This window comes from Nesoenas mayeri, assembly GCF_963082525.1.
Source record: "Nesoenas mayeri genome assembly, chromosome: 20".
In the NCBI taxonomy this organism is placed as follows: domain Eukaryota; kingdom Metazoa; phylum Chordata; class Aves; order Columbiformes; family Columbidae; genus Nesoenas; species Nesoenas mayeri.
The window spans coordinates 4,288,502-4,315,997 of record NC_137569.1 but is presented as its reverse complement, the minus strand read 5'-3'; the positions used below and the strand labels follow the sequence as shown (position 1 = coordinate 4,315,997).

At 62.7% G+C, this 27,496-nt stretch overlaps 3 protein-coding genes across 6 annotated transcripts in view; 1 reads left to right on the top strand and 2 right to left on the bottom strand.

Annotated features, from left to right (window-relative positions):
* PHF12 (PHD finger protein 12) overlaps window positions 1–3,508 on the bottom strand; it is a 30,637-nt gene extending 27,129 nt beyond the window's left edge. For all 4 annotated transcript variants that reach the window (XM_080357089.1, XM_080357088.1, XM_080357093.1 and 1 more), the window contains exons 1-2: window positions 3,142–3,508; window positions 2,632–2,813 (exon numbers count right to left, since the gene is read on the bottom strand). In XM_080357089.1, coding sequence (XP_080213215.1) covers window positions 2,632–2,813; window positions 3,142–3,207 — 248 coding nt within the window. In that variant the 5' untranslated portion in view covers window positions 3,208–3,508. The remainder of the gene's footprint in view (window positions 1–2,631; window positions 2,814–3,141) is intronic.
* A 1,534-nt stretch (window positions 3,509–5,042) lies between these two features.
* SEZ6 (seizure related 6 homolog) lies at window positions 5,043–18,373 on the bottom strand (the record flags this gene model as incomplete). Its single annotated transcript, XM_080357326.1, has 17 exons — window positions 5,043–5,072; window positions 5,836–5,938; window positions 6,017–6,137; window positions 6,249–6,287; window positions 6,376–6,573; window positions 6,653–6,844; window positions 6,928–7,122; window positions 7,199–7,395; window positions 7,471–7,609; window positions 7,880–8,074; window positions 8,156–8,322; window positions 8,610–8,778; window positions 8,847–9,032; window positions 9,359–9,551; window positions 10,717–10,850; window positions 10,923–11,498; window positions 18,307–18,373. The coding sequence occupies 17 exons, from the start codon at window positions 18,371–18,373 to the stop codon at window positions 5,043–5,045; spliced, it is 2,901 nt and encodes a 966-aa protein (XP_080213452.1).
* A 3,671-nt stretch (window positions 18,374–22,044) lies between these two features.
* Window positions 22,045–24,590, top strand: PIPOX (pipecolic acid and sarcosine oxidase; the record flags this gene model as incomplete). Its single annotated transcript, XM_080356836.1, has 8 exons — window positions 22,045–22,170; window positions 22,665–22,813; window positions 23,245–23,446; window positions 23,527–23,709; window positions 23,772–23,924; window positions 23,991–24,149; window positions 24,295–24,370; window positions 24,460–24,590. 8 exons carry the CDS (start codon window positions 22,045–22,047, stop codon window positions 24,588–24,590), a joined length of 1,179 nt encoding a protein of 392 aa, XP_080212962.1.
* Window positions 24,591–27,496: the final 2,906 nt, after the last annotated feature.

The following is a 27,496-nucleotide window of genomic DNA, read 5'->3' as shown; positions in this document are numbered from 1 at the left end:
GGGCCGATCATACCTGCATCATTCATTTTCTTTTATAATATGGCCTCTCCTATACAGCTTTAATCAATTTATTACAAATCCTACACCAATTAAGAACTGCTCTTCTTTCTTCTTTTTCTATATTGATAATAAATGCAATCTGGTATTAAAGCTTACAATAAATATTTAAAGAACAGGTAAGCTGCCGACACAATCCAGCTAGTATGCCCCAGCAGTATACTTAAGCTGCTATTCAAACGACTTAAAACAAGCATTGTGTTACAGCTGCTGTTCTTTAAATAAAAAAAAAAGGAGGCAGAAAGGAAGTTGCAAGTACTGCCTTTAAGTTTGCATTCAGAACAGAAGTTTACTTCAAGCAAGATGTAGGAGGCAAAGGGAAGAAAACATGAAAACAAAACCTGAGCATCCCTTCGAAACAACCTGGTTCCACTGAAGGCCTTGGCTGAGTGGCGGACAGAGACCCACGAGCAGGGGGGCAGAGCTAGGCCCAAACCAGAGGCCTTTAGGCCAACCCTATCCAGCACCGCTCCAGACCGAGCCTCATCCTGCAGCAGAGTCTGGGCTGCTGTCAAAATGATCACCTGAGAGATACCCCAGGAAGGGCAACAAATATGGTGAGAAAGCATGACCAGGATTGCCCCTTCCATTTCTGTTCTGAAGGCCGACTAGTTAGCCAAGTACCTATTTTTTAATAATTATAACGCAACTAACCTGAGTACAGCCAAAGTTTTACAAATATCTGATGTACATGGCTCGCTAACTGTAAGAAACCTGCCAAATCAAGACATGAAATTCAGCCAGATTTAGCCCCGTACAACGTGGTCGCGTTTACACTTGGGACTAACTACGATTCCGAGTCAATCAGGAAACCCTACAGCGTTAGTCACAGCTCCTCCATCTCAAAATGTGCAGTTTTAGCCAATGCTTGAGCCTCATTAAGAGAAGGCTCAGGACGTGTTCAGTAGCATCTGGAAGCAAACACTGAGTTTTAAGCACCTACACCCAATAGAAGAAAAAAAAACCACCTTAAATCACAGCTCACCAAGGAGGCTAGGCAAAAAAAATTAATAATAATTAGCATTCTCTTAGTAAATATTAGAGGATCTGCACCACCACCAGTAGCACTTCCTTAGGGTAGGAGGGATGATGTCATGGCTGCACGCTACAGCATTGTCGGTTCATCTGGCTGCACGCTGCTAACGGGACACTCCCTACAGACCTGTGACCGCACACTCAGTTTTCCTGGTATCAGCAATCAGTTTAATAAGAGTTCAGAGACCTGCAATTAGCATATAAACGCGGTATAACCACCAAGCAAAAGAAAAAAAATAAAAACAGGAAAAAAATAAAAAAGCAAAGAGGAGACAGCTGTAACAGCGTGGCAAACAAAGCTCCAAAGCATGAAAGAGAGAAAGGAATGTGGTTAAAAAATCTCCCCTAAGGAACAGTACTCTGCACGCCCAAGCTCCAGCTGTTTGACTTGCCCTGTTCCCTCCTCCACTCCATTATCCACCCTGGCTGCTCTAATTTAACACAAACCGCCCGCCTGCGCCAACTCTTGGAGGGGAGATTCGGGTGAAGCAGCTTTGGATGCATCTGGGCTCCCAGTGCAGAAAGGTAAAAAAACTTTGGGGCAGAAAGTTGAGGCGCCTTTGGCGAGTCGCTTTGTGCCCAGAGCTCAGGGAGCTGCGAGAGAAGGCAGCGGAGTCCTTCCCCGCTGCAGCCTCCGCCGACCAGAGCTCTGCCACCGCCTCCACGCGCGCCTCGACACCCAGATTTACACGCAGAAAGATCTGCCTTCATCAACAAAGCCACGCAACTCCCGGCGAGGGGACCCGGCTGCCCCCCAGTTGGCGGCAGGCACCCCCACGGAGGAGACAAGCGGGTCTGAAGAGTCAGGAGGAAGGAAAAAAAGGAGGGAAAGGAATAAACCCGGCCAATTTTAAAGTCTGGAGGCCTGGATTTCCACAGGGAAGGTATTTTCACGTTGGAGATACTGGGGGGAGGGCCGCGAGGGTTTGGAAGTCATATATGCAGCCAAAATGGCGCTGAGAATAAAAATATAATTTAAAGGAAGGTCGCCATATTGTAAACAGTGAGGCAGGGAGACACAGAGACAGCAACCTCCATTATTCCCAGCAGCTGCAGCAGCACGGAAGCGCTGGGAACGTCAGGCCTGGCGCGGAGACGCCACCGCCGCTTCCCGCCCCCCCCGGGCAGGACTCTCCGGAGACCCCCCCCAAAGCAAAGCACCCTTAGAGAAGGGTGAGGAGGGGAAGTTTTTTTGCCTGGGGGCGGGGGGGTTGGAAGGTTGGGATGGGGCAGCAGCAAAGCAGCCAGGCCCGCACAGCCAGCAGCCTCGCTCCTCCTCTTGGCTGCTGCTCAGCACAAAAAGAAAGGCGGGTGCCGGACCCCCAACCCCCGGAGAAAGCAGCGAGGGGGCTTTTTGCCCTGGCTGCTCAGAGGGATGGACTCAAGCGGGGTGTGCAGCACCTTTTTGTCCCTGCTCAGGATGGTGTCCCCCCTGCCTCCAGGCAAAGCAGGGACCTAACGGGAAGCGGGAGCTGCCGGAGGGAGAGAAGGAGCTGGCGGACCGGGACAGCCAACCGGGGGGACAGCGGCGAGCCTTACCAGCACTGGAGGTGGAACGCGGCGGGGCAGTGATCGCAGCACAGCAGATCCCCTCCTTCCTTGCAGCTATCGCAGCTATCGTGGTTAGTGGCCCTGCCACTTCGCCTGGGCTCCTTCTCAAGCCTCCTGCTCTTCTTCTCCCCATCTTCGCTCTTGGGGGGAGCCAGGAGGGCTTGGATTTGCTGCACATGGACGGACAGACAGACAGAAAGGGGCTCTGAGGGGCTGGGACGGACCCTGACCCCGAGCGCCCTTCTCCCGGCTGCTGGACCGGGGAGAGCGGCCCCGGGCCCGCCGGGGGGGACACGGGGCCTGTGCCGGGCCCGCCCCACCCGCCGGCCCCGTGTCCGGGAAGGCCTCTCCCGGGGATTGGGCGAGCCGCCTCGGTCCCTCCGCGCTTCCTTGTATGGCCACGGGGCTCCGGAGGGGGGGCGGGGGGTCCCCTCACCATCCTGAAGCCCCGCGGCCCCCCCCGGCCGGGCCTCCCCCCCGCCGCGGCCCGGGCCTCACCTCCATGAGCCCCCCGGAGGTGTCCAGGTCGTAGACGATCGTCTTGGTCTCCATCTTCTCCCACATTCATCCAGCCCGGGAGCGGCCCCGAGAGCCCCCCCCCGCAGCGAGAGGGAGCGGAGCGGGGGGTGGAGGGCGGGGGTGGCCCCTCAGCGGCGGCGGCTCCGCGACGAGGAGGGGGCGGCGGGAGAGGGCGGCGGGGCCTAGCCCACGGGCCGCTGCGGCTTGCCCGTCGTCCTCCTCCTCCTCCAGCCGGGCCCGGGGGCGGCTGCGGGGGTCCCCGCGCCCGCTGCCATGCCGCGCAAGGGGGGGGGATGGAGGGGGCGGCGCAGCCCCGCGCCCGCCGCCGCCGCACACGCACGGCGCACGCACCACACACAGGCGGCGCCGACGCTCAGGGCCCCGCCGCCGCCGCCGCGCCGCCCGCGCATGCGCAGACCGCGCCCCGCCGCCCGGGGGGGATCCCCCCGCCCTCCCCGCCGCCCCGCGCGCACGCGCGGCCCCGCGCCGCCGCCCCTCCCCCCCCCCGCCGACTCCCGCTCTCGGCCCTGGCGCGGCGGGGGGGGCACGGGGGGGGAGCGAACGCCCCACCACTGCGCAGGCGCGGCCCTGGCACCGCCCCCCCCGTCGCGCTCGACTGGCTCCGCCCTCTTCCCGCGCAGGCGCGCCAAGGCTCTGCGCAGGCGCGGGAGAGGCGGGGCGAAAGGACGACGGTGCGCAGGCGCGTGGCTGCCGTCACGTCCCGGGGCCGTGGGGAGGAGCGAGGCAGTGGGTGACGTCACGACGCAGGGCGGGGCGGCGGGGCCCATCCGCCGGCAGGGGGCGCACGGGGAGTGGCGCGCCCGTGCGGGGGGGGTGGGATCATGGTCGTGACGTAATCTCGGCGGAGGCCACGCCTCTTAAAGGCGCACTGCCCTCCCCGCTGAGTGTGGCGGGAAGAGGCCGCACGGGGCGATGGAGGATGGCGTCTGGGGGCGCAGGGTGGGGTGCAGGCGTCAGGGTGGGGGCTCAGGGGTCACTCTGGGGGGGGTGCGCCCCCTCCGGGCTGCCCCGCCCGGCTCAGGAAGACGCCACCGCTTCTTCTAAAACACCAGTTTTATTAATGAAACAACCAAAAGATGGGGGGGGGGGGGAACCCTCTCCAGACCGGGGCGGGCACGGCTGGGGCCGGGGCCGAGGCCACCAGCCCGGGCGGGACGCGGCGAGGGGCACAGCCACGCCCGGTGCCCCCCGTCCCCCCGAGCTGTCAGCCCGGATCCGGCCCTGCTGGGCTGCCGGGACGTGCGGGGGGGTCACGCCCATGGCGGAGGGGACGCCCCGGGGAGGGTGAAGCAAGCGTGGGGACCGAGGGGACGCAGCATGCTCGGGGCACGGTGGGGGGACACGACCCTGCGTGGCGGTGCTGAGAGACACGGGGTGCAGGGGGGGGCCAGGCCCTGTGCTGGGGGTGGGCGAGGGGTGGGGGGGGTGCACCCCCATGGCCACCCCAGCCCCCTGGTCCCTCCCCGGGGTTCTGCAGGGCATCCTGCTGCCCCCTCCATGTTGGAGCCCCGGGGAGCCCTGTCCTTACCTGGGGAGTCCCCACAGCCTCACTCCCCCTGCCCAGGTCCCTCCTCCATCACGGGGGGCTGGGGGGCTGCTGTGCCCCTGTGGGGGCCAGGGGGCTGGGTGGGGCCCCCACTGGCTCAGCATCCCGAAGCGTGGGGTGGGGATTGGGTGACAATGGGGCTCGGGCAGACCCCGCGGGGGTCTGGGTGGGCTGGGGGTGACAGGGGGGTGGCCAGTGCCCTGGTCTGTACCACCGAGCGCTTGGCCTGTGTCTCCTCGGGAGAGGTGTGCCCGGCCCATGCGGGGGGGCCCAGGAGGGGTGGTTGCAGCACCCAGCTCCGCGCTGCCCGCGCCTAGATGGACACCTCATATTCCCTCGTCTCCTGCAAAGAAAACAGACTGCGAGGGGTTGGACACCCGGCGGTGCAGCGGGGCGCTCGGGACAGGGATGGAGCGTCTCCCACATCACAGGGCTTTGAGGGGACATGCTAGATCATGAATGGCCCTGGGGGTGCGTGTCCCATCCTGTGTGTGGTCCCTGGATGGTTGTCCTGTCTAATGCATGGTCCCTGGTATAGATGTCCCAGCTGGTGTGTGGTCCCTAGTATGCATGTCCTGCCCTGTGCGTGGTCCCTGGATGACTGTCCCATCTCATGAGTGGTCCCTGGATGGATGTCACATCCTTTGCATGAGCCCTGTGTGGATGTCCCATCCCATGTGTGGTCCCTGGATTGATGTCCATCATGTAACCAATCCCTGGGTAGGTGTCCCATCCTCTGCATGGTCCCTGCATTGACGTCCCAGCCCATGTGTGGTCCCTGGATCATGTCCCATCCAGTGCAGGGTCCCTGGATGGATGTCCTATCCCATGCATGGTTCCTGGAGCACGTGTCCCCATCCATGACTGTCCCACCCTTTGCACGGTCCCTGCATTGATGTCCCAGCCCATGTGTGGTCCCTGGATCATGTCCCATCCAGTGCAGAGTCCCTGGGTGGATGTCCTATCCCATGCATGGTTCCTGGAGCACATGTCCCCATCCATGCCTGTCCCACCCCACACACATCCGTGGCACACATGGCCCATACGATGAAGGGTCCCTGGGGTGCCCGGCCCCATCCAGGGAAGCACAGGGGCCAGTTACTTACTCCTGTCTCATAGGTGGGGTTGTCAAAAGCCGACTCCACGGTGATGTGGTCGTAGGGGTGGGAGCCAGTGAGGGGCAGCTGCAGGGCTGGCTTCCCCTGGAGCCTGTAGGGAGAGGGCAGCTGGGATGGCCGGGGGGCTGGGGGGACCCCGTAGGGGGACAGGGACCACCTGGCCACTCACTTGGAGAAGTAGAGATAAATGCCCCCGATGAGCAGGGCCACCACCAGCACGGGCAGGAAGACGGCGATGGCGACATTGGTGCCCTCCAGTGCCGTCCCGGAGGGCACGGCCTTGGCCACGGCTGCCCGGGAAAGCAAGGGTTCACCGAGGGGGCACCCCACATCGGCTGCACCCCGGGGTGCCCATCCATACCCTGACACCCCAGGCAGCCCTGGCAAAGCATCGCCCTTACCATCCAGGTTGCGGTTGCTGTAAAACTCATCGTAGGAGGCTGGAGGAGGTGGGAAAAAAAGAAGCTGGCATCAGTGGCAAGAAGCGGGGTGCCAGGGGGATGCTGCAGTGGTGGGGGGTCCACTCACCCGCCTTGCAGATGGGGGGTGACCCGCTCCAGCGCGAGGGGTGCCCGGGCAGGCAGTGCAGGCTGCCCTCACCCAGCAGCGCCCGGCCGGCGGTGCAGGAGAAGCGCAAGGTGGCTCCCGCCGGGTACAACCGCCGCTCAGGGCTCTGCCGCCCGCCCGCCGGCACACCGGGGTTGTGGCAAGGCTCATATGTCTCCGCTGCGGTGCAGGGACACAGCGGCATCAGCACAGGTTGCTGGTCCCAAGGACATGCCCAGGGAGGGGGTACCCAACTCACGGATGCACTTGGGGAGACGGTCGCTCCACTTGGGTCCCCCTGCAATGCGATCGTGGCAGGTGAGGGTCCCGGTGCCTGCCAGGATGTAGCCCTTGTCGCAGATGTACTGCACAGTGGATCCCACTGGGAATTTAGGGCTGGAGACCACCCTGCGGCTGTGCTCGGCATCTCCAGGGTCCCGGCAGGAGGTCACTGCGGGCGGGAGGGACCAGGGGTAACAGCGGCCACCGGAGATGTGCCATAGGACACGGGGGACACTGATGGGTGCCACTCACCCCTCTCGCAGGAGGGCAGGTCACCACTCCATGTCAGGTCCCAGTGGCACATCAGGAGGTCGGTGCCAGACAGCTGGAAACCAGGGTAGCAATGGTAGGTGACCACGGTGCCGTGGAGCAACTCTGGCTGTGAGGATGTCTTCCAGCCATTGGCGATGTCTGGCAGCTCAGGGCAGGTGTCATTACGGGGGACCTCTGTGGGGACAGCGGGGTGAGCGGGGTGGTGGGGACACTGGGGACACCAGGGACACCATCCCACTATGGGGCTCACCAGAGAAGTGGATGACAAAGCCTTGACGATAGGCAAAGGCACCGGCACCGGGGTCGGACTGGAACTGGACGGTGACATCGGCACTGGAGGCGTAGAGCTTGAACCGGCCACGGGCACCCGTGTACTGGCCCAGGATACGCGCCGTCAGGTCGTCCCCATCGTAGAAAGTCAGCACGTCCCCCGTGCCCAGTCGCAGCCTGGGGTGGGGGGGCCATGAGGCGGGGAGTGCATGAAGCCCCTGTCCACCCATCCCTGGTTGTCCCCGCACTCACACGCGGACGTCCAGCATGACACGCTTGTCCTCGTCCACATGCAGCCCCCAGATGCAGTCCTGGCCCTTGCCGTACGCCTCTGGCCAGTTGGGTGACAGCACAACGCCGGCCGTGTCCGTCAGCTCCCCGCTGCACACCGCTGTGGGCACACGCTGGGCTCAGCACCGCCGCCGGGAGAGCAGCCATGGCACCCACCGGCACCCACCACCCCACGTCCAGCACCCACTGCAGCCCCCCAGCTCCAGCACCCACCATCCCTGTTGGCTCTGACTCCATCACACATCATGACACAGTGGCTCCAGCATCCATTGCAGCCCATCCCCAGCTCCAGCACCCACAGCAACCCCCAACTCCAGCACCCAGTGAACCTCCATCTGCAGCACCCCGTCTCCCTGTCTCCGGTGCCCACCGCGGCATGCCGGCTCAGTCTCATTCCACTGCGGGTCGTTGGGGTCGACGCATTCAATGATGGTGGAGCCCTGCTCCAGCGTGTAGCCGGGGTCACAGGTGAACTCCACTGTGGTGCCCACGGGGTACCGGGGGTCGCTGGCCGTGAAATTCCCATACTTGACGAAGGGCTCGTAGCAATGTCCCTGCTCGAAGGCTGTGGGAACAGGGGTGAAGGTCTGTGGGGGCCAGGCGGGTGCAGGGATGCTGAGGTGCCCCGTATGCCCTGGCCCCGTACCCTCGTAGCGCAGTGCCATGCCTGCGGCGGCCCCGCTGCTGTCAGTGGTGAGCTCCACAAAGAAGTGGCGCTCGGTGCTGAGCAGCCCCTCGATGGGCAGGTATTCCACCTCGTAGGAGTCGTACACCGGCGGTGCCTCCACGTTGTTGCCGTTGCGGATGATGAGCCTGCCAGGCAGGGCAGGAGCAGAGTGCCGTGCTGGCCATGGCCAATAGAATCCCTGGGCATGGACAGTAGTGCCCAGCCCTGGCCATGGCCAACAGCACCCATCCTTGGGCCTGGACAATGGTATCTTCCTTGAGCATGGCCAACAGCACCTATCCTTGAGCATGGCCAACAGCACCCATCCATGGGCATGGCCACTGACACCCACCCTTGAACGTGTCCTATGCTTGGTGCAGGGCTCCCCAACATTGCCCCCACTCCCTGCATCCCCCCTGCCCCACGGTCAAACCTGTCGTCGTCCTCAGCCAACGAGACCTTCTCGAAGTGGAGGTGCAAGCGGTGGCCAGCGGGCGCCTCCAGCAGCCAGTGGCACGTCAGGTTGTTGCTGTAGTTCCCGGGGAAGCCGGGCGAGATGATGCGTCCCACCGTGGCGTTTCGGACCACCCCGCCACACATCGCTGTGGGAGAGGGGCCATCAGCGGCCGGCTCTGCCGGCTTTACCATGTCCCCCAGGGCCGGCACTTACCGAGGCAGAGGGGCTCGCGGGCGCTCCAGAAGGGACGGGTGGCATTGCGGCAGACGAGCCGGTGGGCACCTTGCAGCTGGTAGCCAGCGGCACAGCGGAACCGGGCGTCCCCGCCAGGGTGCAGGCTGCTGACCGACACCTCCCCAAATGCCGGCCGTGCCGGGAAGGGGCAGCTCAGCAGGTAGGCTGGGGGCAGGTGGCAGCTGTTAGTTTTGGGGGGGACAGACCCCTTGGGGACACCAGCCCACCCCTCACCCAGCCCCCTGGAGCGCCTGGGTGCTGCAGGGTTGGGTGACACGCTGCCTCCGGCTGCCGGTAATGATGCTAAATGAGCCCGTAATTGCTCACACCAATTAGATCTCCATTAGCGTTGTGTTCTTTGCCCAGTAGATGCCTGCTTAACCCACCAGTGGCACAGATAACCTCCACCATGCGTTGCCAGGCTACGAATTAGCACCGGAGCCCCTTGCGGGGTGTGTGGGGTCTGTGCCGGCAGTGGAGCTGCCCCATACCTTGGTAGTGGAAGCAGTAGGAGCCGGGGCTGGGGGGCCGGGGGCTTTGGAAGCGGAGGGTGAGGAGGTTGGCGGGGCTGCGGATGACCTGGCCCCGCAGGAGGAAGGACTCGTTGGCCAGGAGGATGGGCTCCAGCCCCCCCATGCTCTCCACCGTCAGCGTCTCCCCCTCGGCCAGGCTGATGTTGTGGACCTGCCGGGTACAGCCAGGTGTCACTGTCCTGGCATCACTCCAGCACCCGGTTCCAAGCCGCTCCTCGGGCAGCTTGACAGCGCGCTGGGGCTTGTCTGTGCACGGCAGCGTCGTTCGAACACAGGTAAGAGCACCATAAATCATCCTGCGGTGCAAAGAGCAGCTCCACCAGAGCACCACGGGCCCGTGCTGACAGCCAGGCGCGTGCTCCAGCCCTCCGGAGCAATTTGCTATTAATGATGTTAATTAAGCGGTGCTGTGCGGTGATGAGCAAGCACTGCTGTGTGAGCTGGAGGAGGAGCAGGGGCTGATAGTGGAGCTGCTGCCTCCGGCTCACCACCGGTGTTCAGCAAATCTTGGTGCTGCCCCGCAGCAGCTCAAGTGGCGGGGACACACGGCCACGTGTCACCGATGGGAGCTGCACGTGGCCGCGGCACCGCGGGCGCTGCCGCCAGCCTCTGCTCCTGGCACATCACAGAATCGTTGTAGCTGGAAGAGACCCTCGAGATCACCAAGTACAACACTAACCCATGTCCCTGAGAACCTCATCTCCATGTCTGTTAAACCCCTTCAGTGATGGTGACTCCACCACTGCCCTGGGCAGCTAGTTCCAATGCCCGACAACCCTTTCCATGAAGAAATTTTTCCCAATATCCAAAGTAAACCTCCCTGGCACAACTTTAGGCCATTTCCTCCCATCCTATGGCTTGTTATTTGGGAGAACAACCCCCACTTGCTACAACCACCTTTGAGGCAGTTGCAGAGAGAAAGAAGGTCTCCCCTCAGCGTCCTTTTCTCCAGGCTGAAAGCCCCAATGTCGATGGGTGGTGGGTTCTCCTGGCTCCACACCACGGCATTACACCTGCCAGTGTTGATTACACCTTCTCCATCAGTGCTTCAGTAATTAAATCCTGCATTGCTTCTTCGGTGACGGGTGCCAGCCACAGCAGCCAGTGATCACAGGGCTCCCACCAGCTCATGCACCCATGTCCATGCCCTGAACTGGCTCTGCTGCCTCAGGGACACAGGGACAGGGACAAGGACAGGGACAGGACTGCCTGTTTGCTGCACTGGGCATGGCCACACGGCTGCGGCATGGAGCAGGGGACGGCCATGCTTGCCTGCAGACACTTGTCACCACATCCCACCCGCAGCCCCCACTCACCTTGAGCTCCACGCCATAGCCAGGGTAGACAGAGACGGTGTAGGTGCAGTCCAGGCCGACATCATAGGGGACAGCAGCTGGCTCTGGGGACACCAGCCAGCCCTCGGGACCCGCCAGTGTCCGGTTGCAGGGGGCTGGTGACAGAGGAGACCCCAGCTCAGCCGCACTTCATCCCAACTTCCCCCAGCTCCCTCCCCAGCACTCACCTGGTCCCTGCAGCGTGGTGACAGTGGTGGTGGTAATGGTGGAGGTGGTGGTAGTCCCCTCCTCATCCCCGGGGACCACAGTGACCCCAGTGTGGGACGCCAGGGACGTGCCAGGGGTGGCAGGTGCCTGGCTGGGGGACACAGGAACCGACTCTGGCACCCCGAGGGGGGACCATGAGGGATTGGCAGCCGGCACGACCCCCCATGCCTCTCCCCACGGCCCTGGGTGTCCTGCTGGCGTGGTCAGCGGGTCGGTGGGGAAGGCGGCCCTGGGCAGGGCGGGGGTGCGCGGGGGGGGCTCAGGGGCTGGGGGGCCAGGGTCTGGCTGGAGAGCATCAGCGGGCAGGAGGGGACCAGGGTCACCGGGCAGGAACGGTGCCTGGCCCAGGTAGTCCTTCTTCAGAAAGGCTTCGTGCAGCAGGTCCTCCAACAGCGGGTGGTGGTTGAGGAGCTTCAACGTGGGTGCCGTGCTGACAAAACGAGCCTCTGCCTCCCGCTCTGCCGGCGTGGGCAGCGCCGTGGGCTCCCCTTCGGCCTCAGCGCTCTCCCCGGCTTTCCTCGCCACCCCGTTGAAGCCTGGGGAGAGGAGATAACATGGGGTGCTGGGGACCCTTGGACTGATGCTGCATCATAGAAGGATGCTACACTGGAGACCAATGCATCATTCTGGACCAGTGATGCACTATGGACTGATGCTGCAGCATGGGCTGATCCCTGCCGGATCAGTCCCACACCATCCCCTCTCCCGGGGGGCGCGCAGCCCCCCAGCCCCACTGTGCCACGGCCAGGGGATGCCACGGCAGCACCCATGTTCCTCCATGGGCCCGTTGCAGGGCTGTGATAGCACGTGGGCACATCTCGCTGCTGTGCACAGGCGCTGATGACACGATACTGCCAATTAACGGGTAATTATACCGATCCGTAGCAGGGCAGGGCCCTGCGAAGATTAATTACTCTGCGACTGCCACTTTTAAGGGACTATTAACAGACATTAGCTTGGGTGAGCAGTGCCGGGGAAGCCACTAGGTGCTGGCAGGTGTCCCCACCACCCACTCTGTGTCCCCACTGTCCCGGGACAGTGACAATGTCCTGGGCACGATGAGTACCCAATCACTCCGGCTCCAAAAGCTTCACTTGCCCCTTAGCAAGGCCAGAATTATTTTTTAATAGGATCCATTTATTAGAACATAAAAGTTAATGAGTTTATACTGAAGGGCGCCAAAATCTCTTTTAGGCTTAAATAGCAGATTAGTGCTCGGAGCCGGGCCCTGCGCTGCTCACAAGCCACCACGGCCACCCTGTGCAGCGATGGCTGGGGCAGAGCCACTCCAGCCCCCTGCACCCCTCTGCCCATGGTTTCAGCTGCCTGGGGTGCTGGGGAGCACAGTGGTCCCCTTTGGGGCTGCTGGTGAGGCTGGATCCCATGGTAAAGCTCCTACAGCAGGTGCCATCCAGGTGCTGTGGCACCCTGGGCTGGCTGAGTACTACAGGATGCTCCTGGTTGTAGGGGATGCTCTGGGTACCACAGGATGCTCTGGGTACCACAGGATACTCCTGGGACTGGGGGATACTCGGGCCTGGGAATGCTCTTGGCCCTTGGGGGATGCAGGATGCTCAGGGCACCGTGGGAAGGCAGCAGGTGCCCAGATGTTGCCACCCACGCCCCTCAAGCACCACACGATTAGAGCTTCCACCTCCACAGATGTCTCTAAGCAGTTTATCTCCAGTGACCGTGCCACAGCTGTGTCCCTCCCATGCCCCCAAGGTGACCAAGAGCTGGTGACATGGGACCTTGCTACCCAGCACCCACTCCTCTGGGTCCTGGCACCCAGCAGGGACCCCCCAAAGGCTTAGGGCAGGCACAAAGGGACCACAAAGTCCCCACCAGCCAGATGCTCTCTGGGGACCCTCTGCATGCATGGCACGTGCCCACTGCTGCAGCCAGACCTGGGCCCTAATCCCTCGCATCAGCTTTGCTGGGCGGGAGTCTATTAACAGCAGCCGGGAGCTGGGGAGACGCCAGAGACTAATCCGGCTGCGGCGGGCGGCTTCCCCCCACAGCGGGAATCGATGCTGCCTGCTGTCACAAATAAATAAATAAGGCAACACGTGGCCTCCCGGGGAACACGGATCGATGCTGCCCGACGAGAAAGCAAAAACACAGCGCCTGGCCCCACGGAGGGGACAGAGCATGGCCCTCGGCTGCCCCAGGAGTGTCACAGCGCCATGGCGTGATGGTGCTCAGTGCCTCGGTTTCCCCATCTGTAAAAGGGGGCAGGCAGGGGGTGGGGGCAGCTGAGTCCCCGGTCTCTTGCCCAGTGCAGGGGGAGGGCAGGGGTTGGGCTCGCAGGGCTCCAGGTTTATTTTCCAATTTAAAATCCAATCTGGCTTTGCCCCCGCGGCTGGGGCCAGCAGCCGTGATGAATGAGCTGTCAGGCAGCCGGCGCCGCGCTCCCCCCCCATGGCCCCCATTGTCCCCAGACCCCCTCAAGCCACCCCAGCTGGCACAGAAGGGGGTTGACGCCAGATTCCCATCTCTGTCCCCTGCCCTGTCGTCCTGGGGAGGGGGATCCCTGGCAGGGAGGGGGGCACCCGCTGGCTGGGGTGCCCTGTGGGCAGGAGCAGGCAGGGAATGAGGGTGGGTGGGCTGGTGTAGGCAACGTGAGAGTACAGGCAGCACCAGGGTGCAGGCAGGAGTGGGTGGGTGGGTGAGCAGGTGCACACAGACAGTGTGAGGGCGCAGGCAGGGGTGGGGGGGCACAGGCAGGCACAGGCAGGGGCGGGTGGGTGCAGGCAGGCGCAGGCAGGCGCAGGCAGGGCTGTGCAGCCCCGCTCCTCGTGCCACCTAGCCAACACCACCTCCACGCAGCCAAACCAACAGCACCTGGCATGGCAAGCTGGGCACCCCACTGGCACCAGCAGGCACCCAACTGGTACCTATGCTGGCGCCCATGTCCTACCAGCCTGTGGCCTCCTCCCCAGCGTGACCAGTGAGCCCAGAGACTCACAGCCAAACAGGGTGGGACCCAAGGGGCTGCCCCGGTGCCACTGCCAGCAATCACGGCCACCAGCTCCAGCGGCTGCCAGAGGAACTCGACTTTAATATTCATGGCGGCGCTGGCGGGGAAGCGTTTGACCTTGTATGTTTTGCGATTCTCCTTGAATTGAACAGTCATTTACCCGCTGACACATGTCACATGTCGCTGCAACTGGTTCCCTGGAGCATCGCGGCGGTGGCGGCCGAGCGCCGGCTGCCATACTGAACACCGAGCCCCCAGCGTCACCCGCACTGGGTGGGCGCCAGGGCAGAGCCCGGGGGACACGAGGGTACCCATCTGCAGGGATTTCCTCCCTCCCCAGCTGGTGGGGGCTGGCAGCGCCCCCATCCCCTCCTTGCCATCCACAGCCCGTGTCATCCTGCTTCCCCGGCTGTCCCTGCGGAGCTAATACGTTTGTACAGCAATTTCCCTGAATGGCAGCGGTGAGAAATGGCATGTCTGCTGTTATTTCGGACCTGAGCGCTAGAGCCAGGCAGTGCCATGTCCACCCTCCCCATGCCAGCAGCACTGAATCAGTTCCCCCGGCTCTGTGATGGAGCCACCACTGCCAGGCAGCACCCACCCTGTGCCACCCATGGCACAGGCGCCAGCCCCCACGGGGCTCTGTGCCAACTCAGAGCTCCCCAGGACCCAGTGTTGTTCCATGCCCCGGGATAACCAGGGGGACAGAGGAGACACTCAGTCCGTGGGGCACCCCTGGGTGCTGGGGGGTGCCTGCTTGGCACAGGATGCAGGCGGGGAGAGCAGAGCTGCGTTGCCCTCCTGGCTCCTCTTCCCTCCGCCCACCACCGGCGACATTAATTGAAATCCGGTTGAGGGAGGCAAGCAAGACCTCGTCGGGCTCTGCGTTGGGCTGCTCAGCCATGTTATCATCCCCACAGACGCTATTCCCTCACAGCGGGCGGGAAGCGTGGAGCATCACCTGCTGCTCCTGCCACAGCCAGCTGCCCCCAGTGCCCTCTTTTGGGCCCCCTGGGAATTCCACACAAGCATCCCTCTGCAGCAGACCCCCTACCCTGCCTCCTCGCTGCTCTCCGTGTAGGATGAACCATCCAGTTCCGGAAGCCAGCAAAGGCTGACGCTACAGCCACATCCCCCACCGGAGCCCACCCTGCCCGGGCACAGCCTCTGCGCATCGCTCAGCGCCGGCTGATCTGGCATTTCAAGCACCTCTCTCCATTTTTCACATGGTCACAGTGGCGCTCTCGCAGCTGATTAATATTTGATCCCTTCAGCACAGCTCGTTACTGCATTTAAATTATATCTGTAATAACCCCTGCTGGCATGGCGAGCATGCAGGCCGGCTCCTGCTGCCTCTCCCGCAGGCGAGGGATGGAGCACATCCCCAACCCTGGCCAACGGGACCCTCCGATGCAGGACGTGGCGAGCGGTGCCAGGTCTCGGCACAAGGCACACAGCAGGGAACCAGGCAGGTGGAGACACCCCCAGCTGCCTCCAATGGGCCCAGGCAGCCCCTTCACCCGCTCAAGGATGCCCGTGGTGGGAGAGGTGACGGTCGCCCAGCTGTCTCCGTCCCCCTGCAGCCGGAGGAAGGGATGGATGCTGCTGCTCTGGAGCTGCTGCCTGCGACTGGAAGGAATCCATTACCTCCCTGGTTATAGGCAGCTTTCAGAGGCAATCTTTCAATTGTGTGCATTTAAAGAATTGATTGGAGGTGAAATTATCCTCTCCTGCTGGAGCCAGTAGAGACACAACTTCATCAGGCTCCCCCAGGGGCTGCCTGGGCCCAGGGGGGGATTCGGCAGCCTGGGGTCAGCCCCAGTCCCCACACCGACACAGGGCTGCAAACTGGGTGACACAGCCCTGGCCAGGCTTGTGCTAGTCTGGGGGTCCCACCGGTGGCACAGGGGGTGTCTCCCCACTGCTCCACACTGGATCTAGGGGTGTCCTTGCCGTGCCCTTGCCCAGGCACCTCTGTACCCCATCCCCCCCACGATCCCCTTGCCCTTCCTGGCACAGCACTGGGTGCCAAATCTGTCCACACTGGCACTAACCTGCAGCCAGCCCTGCAGTGACAAGGGTCCCAGGGGACGTGGGAGGCAGCTGGCCCAGCCCACACCCCATGTTCCCATGGGGCAGTCCTGCCCTCCCGCCCTCCAGCTTAAGAGCATTATCCAGATAATCCTGGCCTGGCAGCACAGCAGCGTGGCGGTGATGAACTCCTCTGAGGCACACAGAGGACGAGCACACACGCTGTTAATTACTGTAGCAGACGCCTGCTTCCTTCCCCGTCCCCCTCCTCACACCGAGACCCCGACCAGCACCCGCATCTCCAGGGACATCATATCCCCCAGATGCATCATCCCTGTCGACACAGCACAGCTCATGGGGGCACAGACAGACCCTGTGTCCCCACCATGACCCACACTGCTTCCCGTTACCCCAGGCTGCCAGGACCCCAAATTACAAGGAGCTCCCTTGAGCATGGTGAAGATGACCCCGCAAAAAGCCAGGCCTGCTACAGCTTTGGAGAGTGGGGGAAAGGAGACATGGTGGGCCAGAGTGGATGGAGCTGTGCCCAACACCATGCCCCCCAGCTGCAGCAGCACCGGGGGTCCAGACCCCACTTTCTGCTGGGGCAAGCCCCCATGGGCACTGGGAATGGAGCTGCCTCATGCTGGGACAGGCCTGCAGGTCACCACATAGGGTGATAGAGAGAGACAGGATCAGAATGCATTGCCACCACCCAGGGGGATATCTCTAATCCCCCTGGCCTGGGGGTCTGAGATACCTTGTGTCCCTCAGCCCCATGTCCAATCTCCACCACTCACTAGCCCATCAATGCCAAGTCAAGGCCATGGTGACACCAAGAGTGACAATGCTGCACAGAAATCGGGGTGCTGGGCTGGGAGACCTGTGATGGTGAGATGGTAAGAGGGTGGGGGAGCCCCATGTGCAGCTCCCAGTGCTGGCAGCACACAGAGGGGCACAAGCTGGACAGGACCCCATAGCTCCCAGCCCTGAGAAAAGCTCAGCACCTTCCAGGGCATCCCTACCTCTAACACTCTGGGAAATACACATGCAGAGTTTAATTAACTTTATTGATATTCAGAAATTAGGGGACTGACTAGAGGTAATTGCTCATTAGAAATCATTAAACTGACACGGTAAGCACCAGCCTCCCTCAGGGGAAGCCTGCCCTGCCCAGGGCCCTGTTCCCAGGGCAGAAACAGAGACACAGACAGCACTCCCCCCGCCATCTTCACCGCCCCACAGCAGGGCAGGAGATGGGGGTGCCGTGGCCTTGCTCCACTTGCTGCCCTGCGGAGGGTCCCCCATACACCTTCCCAAGCAAGAAAGCCGTGGCAGCAGCCCTGGGGGGCAGACTGAGACTGGAATAGCAGCAGGCGCACGGCCACGGTGCCCTTCCCCGGCTGGGCTTGGCTGCCAGATGGGGAGTTTATGTAACTCCCGGCACGGCTGCTGCCTGCAGCTCGGCTGAGCCGTGCTGCCTGCCTGCACCCCGCTGCCTGCACCCCGCTGGGTACAGCAGGGCCAGATCACCACCCACTCCTCCCCCTGTGCACATTGCCCACCACCAGCATGGCCACACTGGACCAGGACACCCCAAGCTGCAGCGGGTCCCCAATCCTGTTTTTTAGGGCAGTGGAGCCGCAAGGCGTCGAGGCTGCGGGGCTGCCCGTGCCCCAGGGGTGGCAGAGCCAAGGAGCCGAGCCGGGTGTTGTCTGCTCTCCTTGGGAAAGACCAACACCCGTGATTCTTGCATCTCCGTTACACCTTCCCCAGAGCCAGAGGGGTCACCTCAACCGAGGTGGGGGTTTGGAGAAGCCCTGGTCCCCAACACCCCCAAGCCCCATCAGTGGGGACCGCACAGAGGGACCGGTTCAGAGCCCACTGCTGGGCACAGCCGGCCGGGGGTGGCTCAAAGGGCTCGGCAGCCGGGGCAGGGGGGTCTCTCGCTGGGCGGTGCCGTGTCTGCCCAGCCCCCGGTGCAGCGATGCCCGCCCCCTCCTCCCCAATAATACCGACAGAGGGGCTGTCGCTGGAGCCCGCCGGGCGCGGCGTTGCACCAGCGCGGCTGCAAACGGCTCTGCGCGCTTCCGGCGGCTCCCGCTCCCGGCGCCACCGGGGTCTGTGCGAGGGACGGATAACGCGGCGGGGGGGGCATGGAATTCTCGCTTCACCGGGGGAAGCGCCCCCGCCGCACCGGGGGCGAGCGCAAGTTGGCAAAGTTTAGCGGCGACAGAGCGGGGCTGGGGACACCGTTACCGGGGGAGGTTGGTGGGAATGGGGAGGGAGGTGACCTGGACGGCGGGGGGTGTTGCCGGGGGATCGGTGCTTACCGTCGGCCGGTGCACAGAGCAGCGCGGCGAGGAGCGGCAGGAGCAGGGCGGGCGGCGGCGAGCCCATGGCCGGCGGCGGTCAGCACCGCGGACAGCTCCGCTGCGGGCACGGCCGCGCCGTAACGCTCCGAGCGCTGCGCCCGCCAATCCCGGGCCGGGGGGGGCTCACGGCCTCCCCCCCCGCACCGTGCCGTAATGCTCCGAGTGCGGCGCCTGCCAATCCCGGGCCATGGGGGGGGTGCGTCCCCACCCCCCACCCCCCCACCGTAATGCTCTGAGAGCGGCGCCCGCCAATCCTGCAGGCTGGGAAGGGGGGCTCCTCCCTGCCGCCCCCCCCTCGCGCTCTCCGCCTTAGCTCTCCGAGTGCGGCGCCTGCGAATGCTGGGAGGTGAAGGCTGGGGGAGGGGGACCTACTCCGTGCCCAAATACTGGCGCCCACCCGGGCTGAGAAAGCCACCGTGAGCCCCGGGAAAAGTCCTCGGTGCTCACCCCATCATATCCTGCTTCCCCCCATTGCCGGTCACCCGTGCTGAACCCTCCAGGATGCCAAACCACATGCAGCCCCCAGCCTCAGGAATCCCCCATCTCCTCCTCCCCATCCCTAAATAGCCTCAGCTGGGGCTAGGCTCATCATCCCCCAAACAGGGAAACCTGGGCTCAGGGCAGTCCTCAGAGCTGGGCTCAGTGCAAAGCCGGGGGGCCTGAATGTCGAGGGGCTGAAATTCCCCCTCCAGCCCCCCAGCTCGGGGTGCCGCTCCCCTGGGATGGGTGGGGGGCAGCCAGCCCTGCAGCAGGCAGATGGCGTTGGCACCAGCACTGTGCAGCTCTGCGCTGGCTGCCGGGCGGCTTTTGCGTATGTTAAAAATAAAAAATAATAAAAAACCCCCAAACAAACCAGCTCTTTGTTTAATAACCCCCTCCCCGTCTCCATGAAAGCCCAGATGGCTTCGCCTCTCCGCGCTGACACTGTGCGCAGCAGCGTTCCCCCGCAGCCCGGCCAGCCCCGGCTGCAAACGCGGCCCACGCAACCAGCACCGGGTGGGTTTGTATTTTTAATCCCAGGCCCCGCTTTGCCGACATGCACCGCTTCTGCCACAGAGAGCGGTAAACCATGCACTGCATGGTTCGGCACAGAGGAAAGAGGAGCGGCCAGCCCCACGGCACAGGCTGTGACCACCAGCCCCACGGCTGTGGTGGGAGTGGGGCACGCAGCGATGCTGTGGGTCTTCTCATCCCGGGGGGCCTGCAGAGCCGGGGGGGGGCAGCTGGTGCTCCCGCCAAGCACTTCCAGTGTTAAACCCAAAACTTTGATCTGCCAGTAGCTCCATCAATGTTTAATGCACCAAAGCCCTGGTAGGGCTTGGAAGATGGGCATTTTGAGGCCAAATTGGAGTTTCTAATATTATGATATTCAAATAATTTTAATCTACTTGACGCTTCCCCAGGCACGTACCTGGACTGCTAATGAGGGGCTGCCTTTGGTGGCTGTTGGTTTTGACACAAAGCAAACAAACCCTTTGCAGATGCCTTCAAAGCGTTGGGGATGTTGAGAGCTGGGAGGTAAATGGGGGCAAGCGCAGCTGAAGCCAGCACAGGGCGGCTTTGGGGGAGAACTTCACACTCCCCGCAGCCACACGGCTCCCTGGGGAGCAACGCTGCTCCTTCGTTATTTGTTAAGTGCTGGCTGCACTTGCTGGAGGGTGAGGATGGGACAGCCCGGCCCACAGTGCTGGTGGGAATGATGATGGGGGAACTGTAGCTGCCATCTCAGTGTGCAGCAGGTGCAGGGGGTGCAGCGAGTGCAATGGATGCAATGGGTGCAGTGGATGCAATGGGTGCAGGGGGTGCAGGGGATGCAATGGGTGCAGGGGGTGCAGGGGATGCAACGGGTGCAGAGCCCAGCAGGCAGCAAGCCGCTACTGAGCCCTGCCTGGCCTTGGCCAAAGCTCCTCATTCCCAGTTTCTCCAGCCCCATATGGATCTGGGCTGAGGGGGCTCCCACAAGGGCTGTTCCCCAAGCTCCAGTGCCAGCCCTGAGTGTTCCCATCCATCGCCCCAGTCCATGGGAATATTCCATTTGTCTCATGGTCTTGGCACAGCTCTCCTGCTGTAGGAAACTGATTCCTTCCTGCCACAAGCGTTGCCTCTGGTTCATCCAAACCCAGCTCAAAAGGACAAGGGCAGGGATGGAGGACACCGGGAACAGTGCTCGGGGCAGCCCCAAAAACCTCATCCTGAGGCAAGATGAGCCCTTTGCGGAGTTTGAGGGTGCAAATGTCCCCAATGCCTGGGGTCAGCCCTGGTTGGGGGTCACCTGTGGAGTGATAACAATAGCTTGAGGGGTCCTACCAAGCCCTGGGGACACCTGCTGGGGCACGGCTGTCCCCTCCAGCGCTGGTGACCATCCCTGCGTGTCACTGATGGCCTCCTTGGCTTCGTAGCAGCACCAGCAAGGCTTTTCCAGCCCGATCTATTAACACGCCGTTAGCGGGAGAGGAGTTCATTTTTGCCATTTAACGTTTCACGGATAATTAATTATTCTTCATCTTTCCCAGTAAAAAAAGGAAGAGCAGGTAGAGAGGCTGTTCAAAGCAAAAAAAAAAAAAAAAAAGCAACTTGAAACCCAGGGAAATTGGTGAATTATTTGTAACATCAAAGGCGAGGGAGGATGTGCTGATTTAATGGGGCACCGCACGATGCAGAGCCTGGGGCATCACGGTGGTGCTGAGGCTGGTGAGAACTCATTGCAGTAGTGGTAGCTGCACAGATGAGGGGCCCTGGTGGGGAGCCCACCCCTCACCTGCACCCCATCCGCCTCCTCTCACCCCATCGCCGTGTGCTGCCGGTTCTGCCTTTGCACAGTGCCGGGGTGTCCCTGTGACCCAGCTGGACACCGTGGCTGGGGGGGCTGGAAATCCCCCCACCAGCCCAGCACAGGCCTCCCACGCTCCCTGGTGCTTCATCCATCACTGGAGGCGAGCAGGAAAATAAATAATGATATTTAACATTTCATAATAACGACAATTAACCGGTAAATAATGCCTTTTACACCACAAAAGCGAGAGTATATTAATTCCCCTAATTAGCTGTCAGGCAGCGTGGGGCAGTGGCTGTAGCAGGTGAAGCCAGCGGCCCCCACCTGCATTATGCCCCCCCTCATGCATCGCTGAGTGTCCCCACACCCCCAGTCACCCCCCAAAATTGTGCAGGTTTGTGAAACCCATGGTAGCGGTGGGACATGGGGCTCTGCGCCGCATCCCGGCTGCTCCAGCCGGCCCTAAATCACGCCGATCTCCCATTAAAAAGAATAGCAACAACAACAAAAGATGGCAACAAAATAGTTTATGGCTGTCATAAATTGTGCCAGAGGAAAAAGACAACCCGCTTTCCTTGCAGCGAGCGGGGGGTTTCCCGTTGGCACACAAAAGGGAATGTTATGGAAACCAGCATCCCACCGCAGTCAGGGAGGGAAACTGGGATTTATTGGAAACAATTTGCCATCAGATTTATCCCATCCGCTGGAACTGGTCCCTCTGGCGATGCTGTGGGGCTCGGGGTCCCTGCTGCAGTGGGGGGAGGACAATGGGGGGTCCTGCGGTCTCCTGTCTCCATGGGGACTGGAGGGCAGCCAAAGCTCCACCGCCCGCTCGGCTCGGCCGGACTCTGCCCCGTCCCTCCCCTTGGCTCGGCTCCCGGCTGCCTGTGGGGACAGGGACGGGGACGGGGACGAGGACAGACATGGCTGCCCACAGCCAGCCCCAGAAGGCCACCTACGACGCCATCGTCATCGGGGCTGGCATCCAGGGCTCCTTCGCCGCCTACCACCTGGCCCAGCGTCACAGGGACACCCTCCTGCTGGAGCAGGTACCGGCAGCCCCAGCCCTGCCGTGTCCCTTGTCCCACTGTGTCCTCAGCTCTGCTGTGTCCCTTATCCCACTCTGTCCCCAGCTCCAACACGCCAGAGTGGGCACCTGCAAACCCAGCTGCCCTCTGCCATGGCACGGACCAGAGCCGCTGCCAGCACCCCCGTGTCCCCACTGCCAGGACCTCCACCTCACCAGTGCCAAGACCCCCATGCCCCTGTTGCCAAGACCCCCATGTCACCAGTGCCAAGACCCCCATGTCCCTGTTGCCAAGGCCCCCACATCCCCAGTGCCAGGACCCCCATGTCCCCAGTGCCAGGACCCCCACGTCACCATTGCCAAGACCCGCATGTCCTGCCATTCCCCAGCGCCGTGCCTGGCAGGCCGGACTGTGTCCCCAGGTCCCTGCTGTGGCACAGCACCAGTGCACACGGAGCCAGCGGGGTTGTGGGTTGGTGGTGACCATGGTCACCCCATGTCTCCCCCGCCCCACAGTTCATCCTGCCCCACTCAAGGGGCAGCTCACATGGGCAGAGCCGCATCACCCGCAGCGCCTACCCCCAGGCACACTACGCACGCATGATGCCCGACAGCTTCGGGCTCTGGCGGCAGCTGGAGGACGAGGCCGGCATCAGCCTCTACAGGTGACGGGGATGGGGACGCAGCCCCACGGGGTACCGTCCCCTCCCCGCGGGGCTGGGGGCTGTGGCCGCAGCGCTGGGCAGGATGAGCAGCCCTGGCTGGCAGCTGTCGGCTCCGGATAATTTATGGGGCTCCATAAGGAAGCGCCATTAAGGAAATGAGCATCTAAACGATCCCCTGCTGCTGGGGTCAGGGCTGATGGCGCTTGCTGTATTTAGGGGGGGTGAGTGTGATGCCAGCATCCAGACCCCCCCCATGCTTCACCCCCTGTGCCCTTGCCCAGTGTCCCACCACAGGGTGCCCTTGCACCAGGGTGCAGCACGTCCTGAGCATCACCAGTGCCACTGGACCTCGGTTTCCCCCAGTGGTAAAGTGAGGGGGGTCTGAATGGGGAGGTGGCGACAGGTGAGCTGACGTGGCTGCTGGGGTGCAGGCAGACGGGGCTGGTGGTGCTGGGCCCGGCGGGTGACCCGGAGCTGGAGAGCTGCCGGCGCAGCCTGGGTAACAGTGACATCCTCGACACCACGGCGCTGGCCCAGCGCTTCCCCGGCCTCCAGCTCCAGCCTGGCCAGGTGGCCCTGTGGGACAGCACCGGTGGGGTGCTCTTTGCCGACCGGGCGCTGCGGGCCGTGCAGGTGGGTGCTGCCAAGGGGATGGGGTGGGTGTCCCCCAACTTTGTCCCTGTAACCGCCTCCTGTCACCATCCACTCCCCAGGACATCTTTCACCAGCGCGGGGGCACCCTACGGGATGGAGAGAAGGTGCTGCACATTGAACCTGGGGATGTGCTCACCGTCACCACCACCGCTGGGGTGTACCAAGCCCCCCGGCTCGTCATCGCAGCCGGAGCCTGGACCGGTGCTCTGGTGGCACCCCTGGGTCTCCGCCTGCCGCTGCAGGTAAGGGGCGGTGGCACCACGGGGTGGCAGGGCCACGGTCAAGTCTAATGCTGTGACTCCAGCCCCTGCGCATCGACGTCTGCTACTGGAGGGAGAAGGAGCCAGGGACCCCCAGCAAAGACAGAGCCAGTCCCTGTTTCATAGCGCTGGGGCTGAGCGAAGCCCCCCACAGCATCTACGGGCTGCCTGCACTCGAGTACCCGGGGCTGGTGAAGGTGAGCGGGGCACAGCGGTGGCACGGGGATCCTCTGGCCAGCCCCTCCTGACCGGCTGTCCCCCAGGTGTGCTACCACCACGGCAGCCCTGTTGACCCTGAGAAGCGGGACCGGGTCCCCCCAGATGCCCCCCGTCCTTATGTTGGCCTCCTGAGCAGCTTCATCAGCAGGTACCTGCCCGGGCTGGAGCCCCAGCCGGCCGTGGTGGAGACCTGCCTCTACACGGTGAGAACCCCCCAGGAGCGGGAGCCAGGTGTCCAGGGTCCCAAACCCTTCCCCATCCCAAGGTGGACCTTCTATCCCACCCCCCGCCACCTTGAGTCCAGGAGAGCACCCCTGGCCCCACACCCTCACACTGTGGCTCCCCCAGAACACCCCGGATGAAGATTTCATCCTGGATCGGCACCCCAAGTTCAGCAACATCATCATCGGGGCCGGCTTTTCGGGTAGGCAAGAGCACCCCCCCCCCCCAGCACCCCAGAGCTGGTCAGGACTGTGGGGGTGCCTGTGTCCCCATACCCCCGTCCCTCCGCAGGCCACGGGTTCAAGCTGGCGCCGGTGGTGGGGAAGCTGCTGTGTGAGCTGAGCCTGGGCGAGGAGCCGTCGCACAGCATGGCCGCCTTCACCATCACCCGCTTCCCCGGCGTGCTCCAGCCTGAGATGTAGATGCGGGGCCTTGGCCATGCCTGTGTGGCATCACACTGCCCGGTAGCTGTCCGCCTGTGATCCCATGTCCTTACACCCCAGTGTGCCAGCACCTCCCATCCCTGCATCCCTGTATCTCCAACACCCTGCGCCCTGGTGTCCCAATATACTGCACATCCTGCTACCCTGCATCCTCATGTGTCTGTACTCACCACCACAGCACCAGCACCCAGCAGCCACCTGTGCACCCCAGCACCACTCCATCCCCACATCCCAACAATCCTGCATCCCCATACCCTGCACCCTGCACCCTGACAACACAGCAACCCTGTATCCTTGTATCCCTGCATCCCGGTACCCTGAATCTCTCCATCCCTGTATCCCAGCATCCTGGTACCCTGAATCCCTCCCTGTATCCCAGCATCCTGGTACCCTGCCTCTCCACATCCCTGCATCCCAGCATCCCGGTACCTTGAATCTCTCCATCCCTGTATCCCATCATCCTGGTACCCTGAATCTCTCCATCCCTGTATCCCAGCATCCTGGTACCCTGCCTCTCCACATCCCAGCATCCCCATCTCCCCGCATCCCAACATCCCGTATGCCGCACAGTGCCAAGCCATCTCTGCCAAGTGCCCGCTCCCTGGAAACAAATTAAGGCGCTTTGTCAGCCTCATGAAGATGGAGCTGGAACAGCGCAGAGAGACACACTCGCTTAGGAGTCAAGTTAAATGTTTTAATGTTAAATGTGCCATTTTATTATCATTAGATCGCTCCCACTTAATGAAAGCGCATTAACGCAGTGTGGCTTTATGGCAGCGAGTGCCAAGCTCAGACCATTTGTTTCCAAGAGATGGTGTGGAAAGGGATCAAATGACCTGGTTTGCTGGGGTCCCAGGAGTGGGGGGAGCCCCGGGGTGTCCCTGGGGGCGGGAGGGGGGCAGCACCCAGCCAAGGCCGGTGGGTGCTGGAGCCACGGCCGGCGATGCACATCATCTCCTCCATGTTAAATAATTAACACCAGCAGGCAGAGGGCTCCCATCACTGCTGCTCATCTGCATATTTATGAATACTGATAAATGATTCAGTGCCGGCACCCACGAGGGCCATCTCCCCCTCCCATCCCCAGCACCCGTGGGTGCAGCAGGCTTGGGGAAGGTGCCAGGCTTGGCCTCTCCATGCAGCCCTGGATGTTCACCAGAGCTGGACCTGTCCCGCCAGACCCCACCACCACGCAAACACCCCTCCGAAATGGGATGACACCCCCGGCACGTGGAGCAGGCAGGAGCCAGAGTCAGCCAGAAATGACGTTTATTTTCATACTGAAAGTAAAGGGGGTGGAGGGGACGCACAGCTGGGCTAGTGCAAAACAACCAGGCGGGGTGGGGGGTGATGACAAGCTGGGGGTGCACAGGACCCTGTCCCCACGTCCCCATCCCGGCTGTGGGGCGGCTGCTCCCCAGGGCCCGGCCAGCGAGAAACGTCTTTGGCTCAACTAAAAAGGGTTTAACAGGGAAGAGGGGTGCCCGAGGTGGGGGAGTTTAAGTTATAAAATAAGGAGCCAGCAGGCACTGAGGAATAAACCCGGGTGCCGGAGCTGCCGGCTCTGCCACCTGGGACAGACCGGGGTGGGAGGGTGGGGGCTGCAGCCAGCGAGCCCCCAGGCTGCACCCCCCAGGACCGAGGGGGTGGCTGCATGTCTCCCCCCATCCCAGTGCAGAAGAAATACCGGCTGCCTGGGGTGGCCCCGTGGAGCTGAGTGTTCCTGGGGTGACGGGCCGGGCTGCGGGGGCTAGGCGGGGGTCTCGGCGGCCCGGCTCTCTGCCTCGCTGGGGGAGCTGCGGGAGGAGCGGCGTGTCCCTTCCCCGGCGTCCTGCTCCTCGTCCCAGCGGTCGTAGGCGAAGGAGTGCCGGGAACCTGGGGGGCTGCGTGGGAGAAAGCGGGGTTAGCAGGGTCAGGGGGGCTGCAGTGGCACAGCAGGGCTCTGCTGTGGGACATATCCCCCCCCGGCTGCACCGGGAGCTGCAAGGAGCCGGCACGACAGCGGGCAGCTCGATAGAGCCTCCATCACCACCTTTTTTATTATTTCTGAGAAACCGGAGCACGCTCCACTGTGACTGACCCCGACCCGCCTGGGCGCTGCCAACCCCCGCGGGCTTACAAAACAGCTCGTGGCTGCAGCTGCCAACGCTGCTGATTGCAGGAGTCACCATGCGAGGGTCCCGGTCACACCGGAGCCTGGTGCTGGTGGTGTTTTGTGCCGCCCAGATCCCACGATACTTCACCAGCACCAGGACGGGCAGCCTGACCGCAAACACGTTTCCAAAAGGCTTTTTTCCCTTCCTCCAGCACTTCTCCCATTGGAGCCATCAGAAAAGATTGAACCCGCTTCAAAATCATTGCTGGTGAGCCCAGGTGCACCCCAGGCTGCACGCACACTCTCTTCTCCACCACCAATCAGGGTGCAGAGTCCCCAAACCCCACAGAGCAAGGCTGTCTGCACCCCGATTCCCCGTCACAGACACCCCGCGCGGCACAGGGCAGCGGGATGCGGCTGCCCCGAGAATCACCTCCGAGCCCCGACCACCCCGCGCTCACACACTGTAGCGGGTGCGTGTTAGTGCCCGTCCCGCTCCTCCTGCCGCCTTCGGGACCCGCCACAATCCCTGGGGCGCAGCGAATCCCCCAGGGTGAGTAGGGATGCCACACCACCCCGAAAACCCTGGCATTTCCTGAAGGAATCAATTCAGCTGCATCCTGGCTGGTGCTGGGGAGCCGGGAAGGGATTAGTGCTTCCCGCTGTCCCGCAGCCGCTAATCCTGAACACAGCACGTCCTGGCAGCACGGGCAGCTGCCGGTCCTGCCACGGCCACACCGGGGATGCTCCATGCGTCTGGAGATGCATCAGGGATGCCCTGCAGACCCCA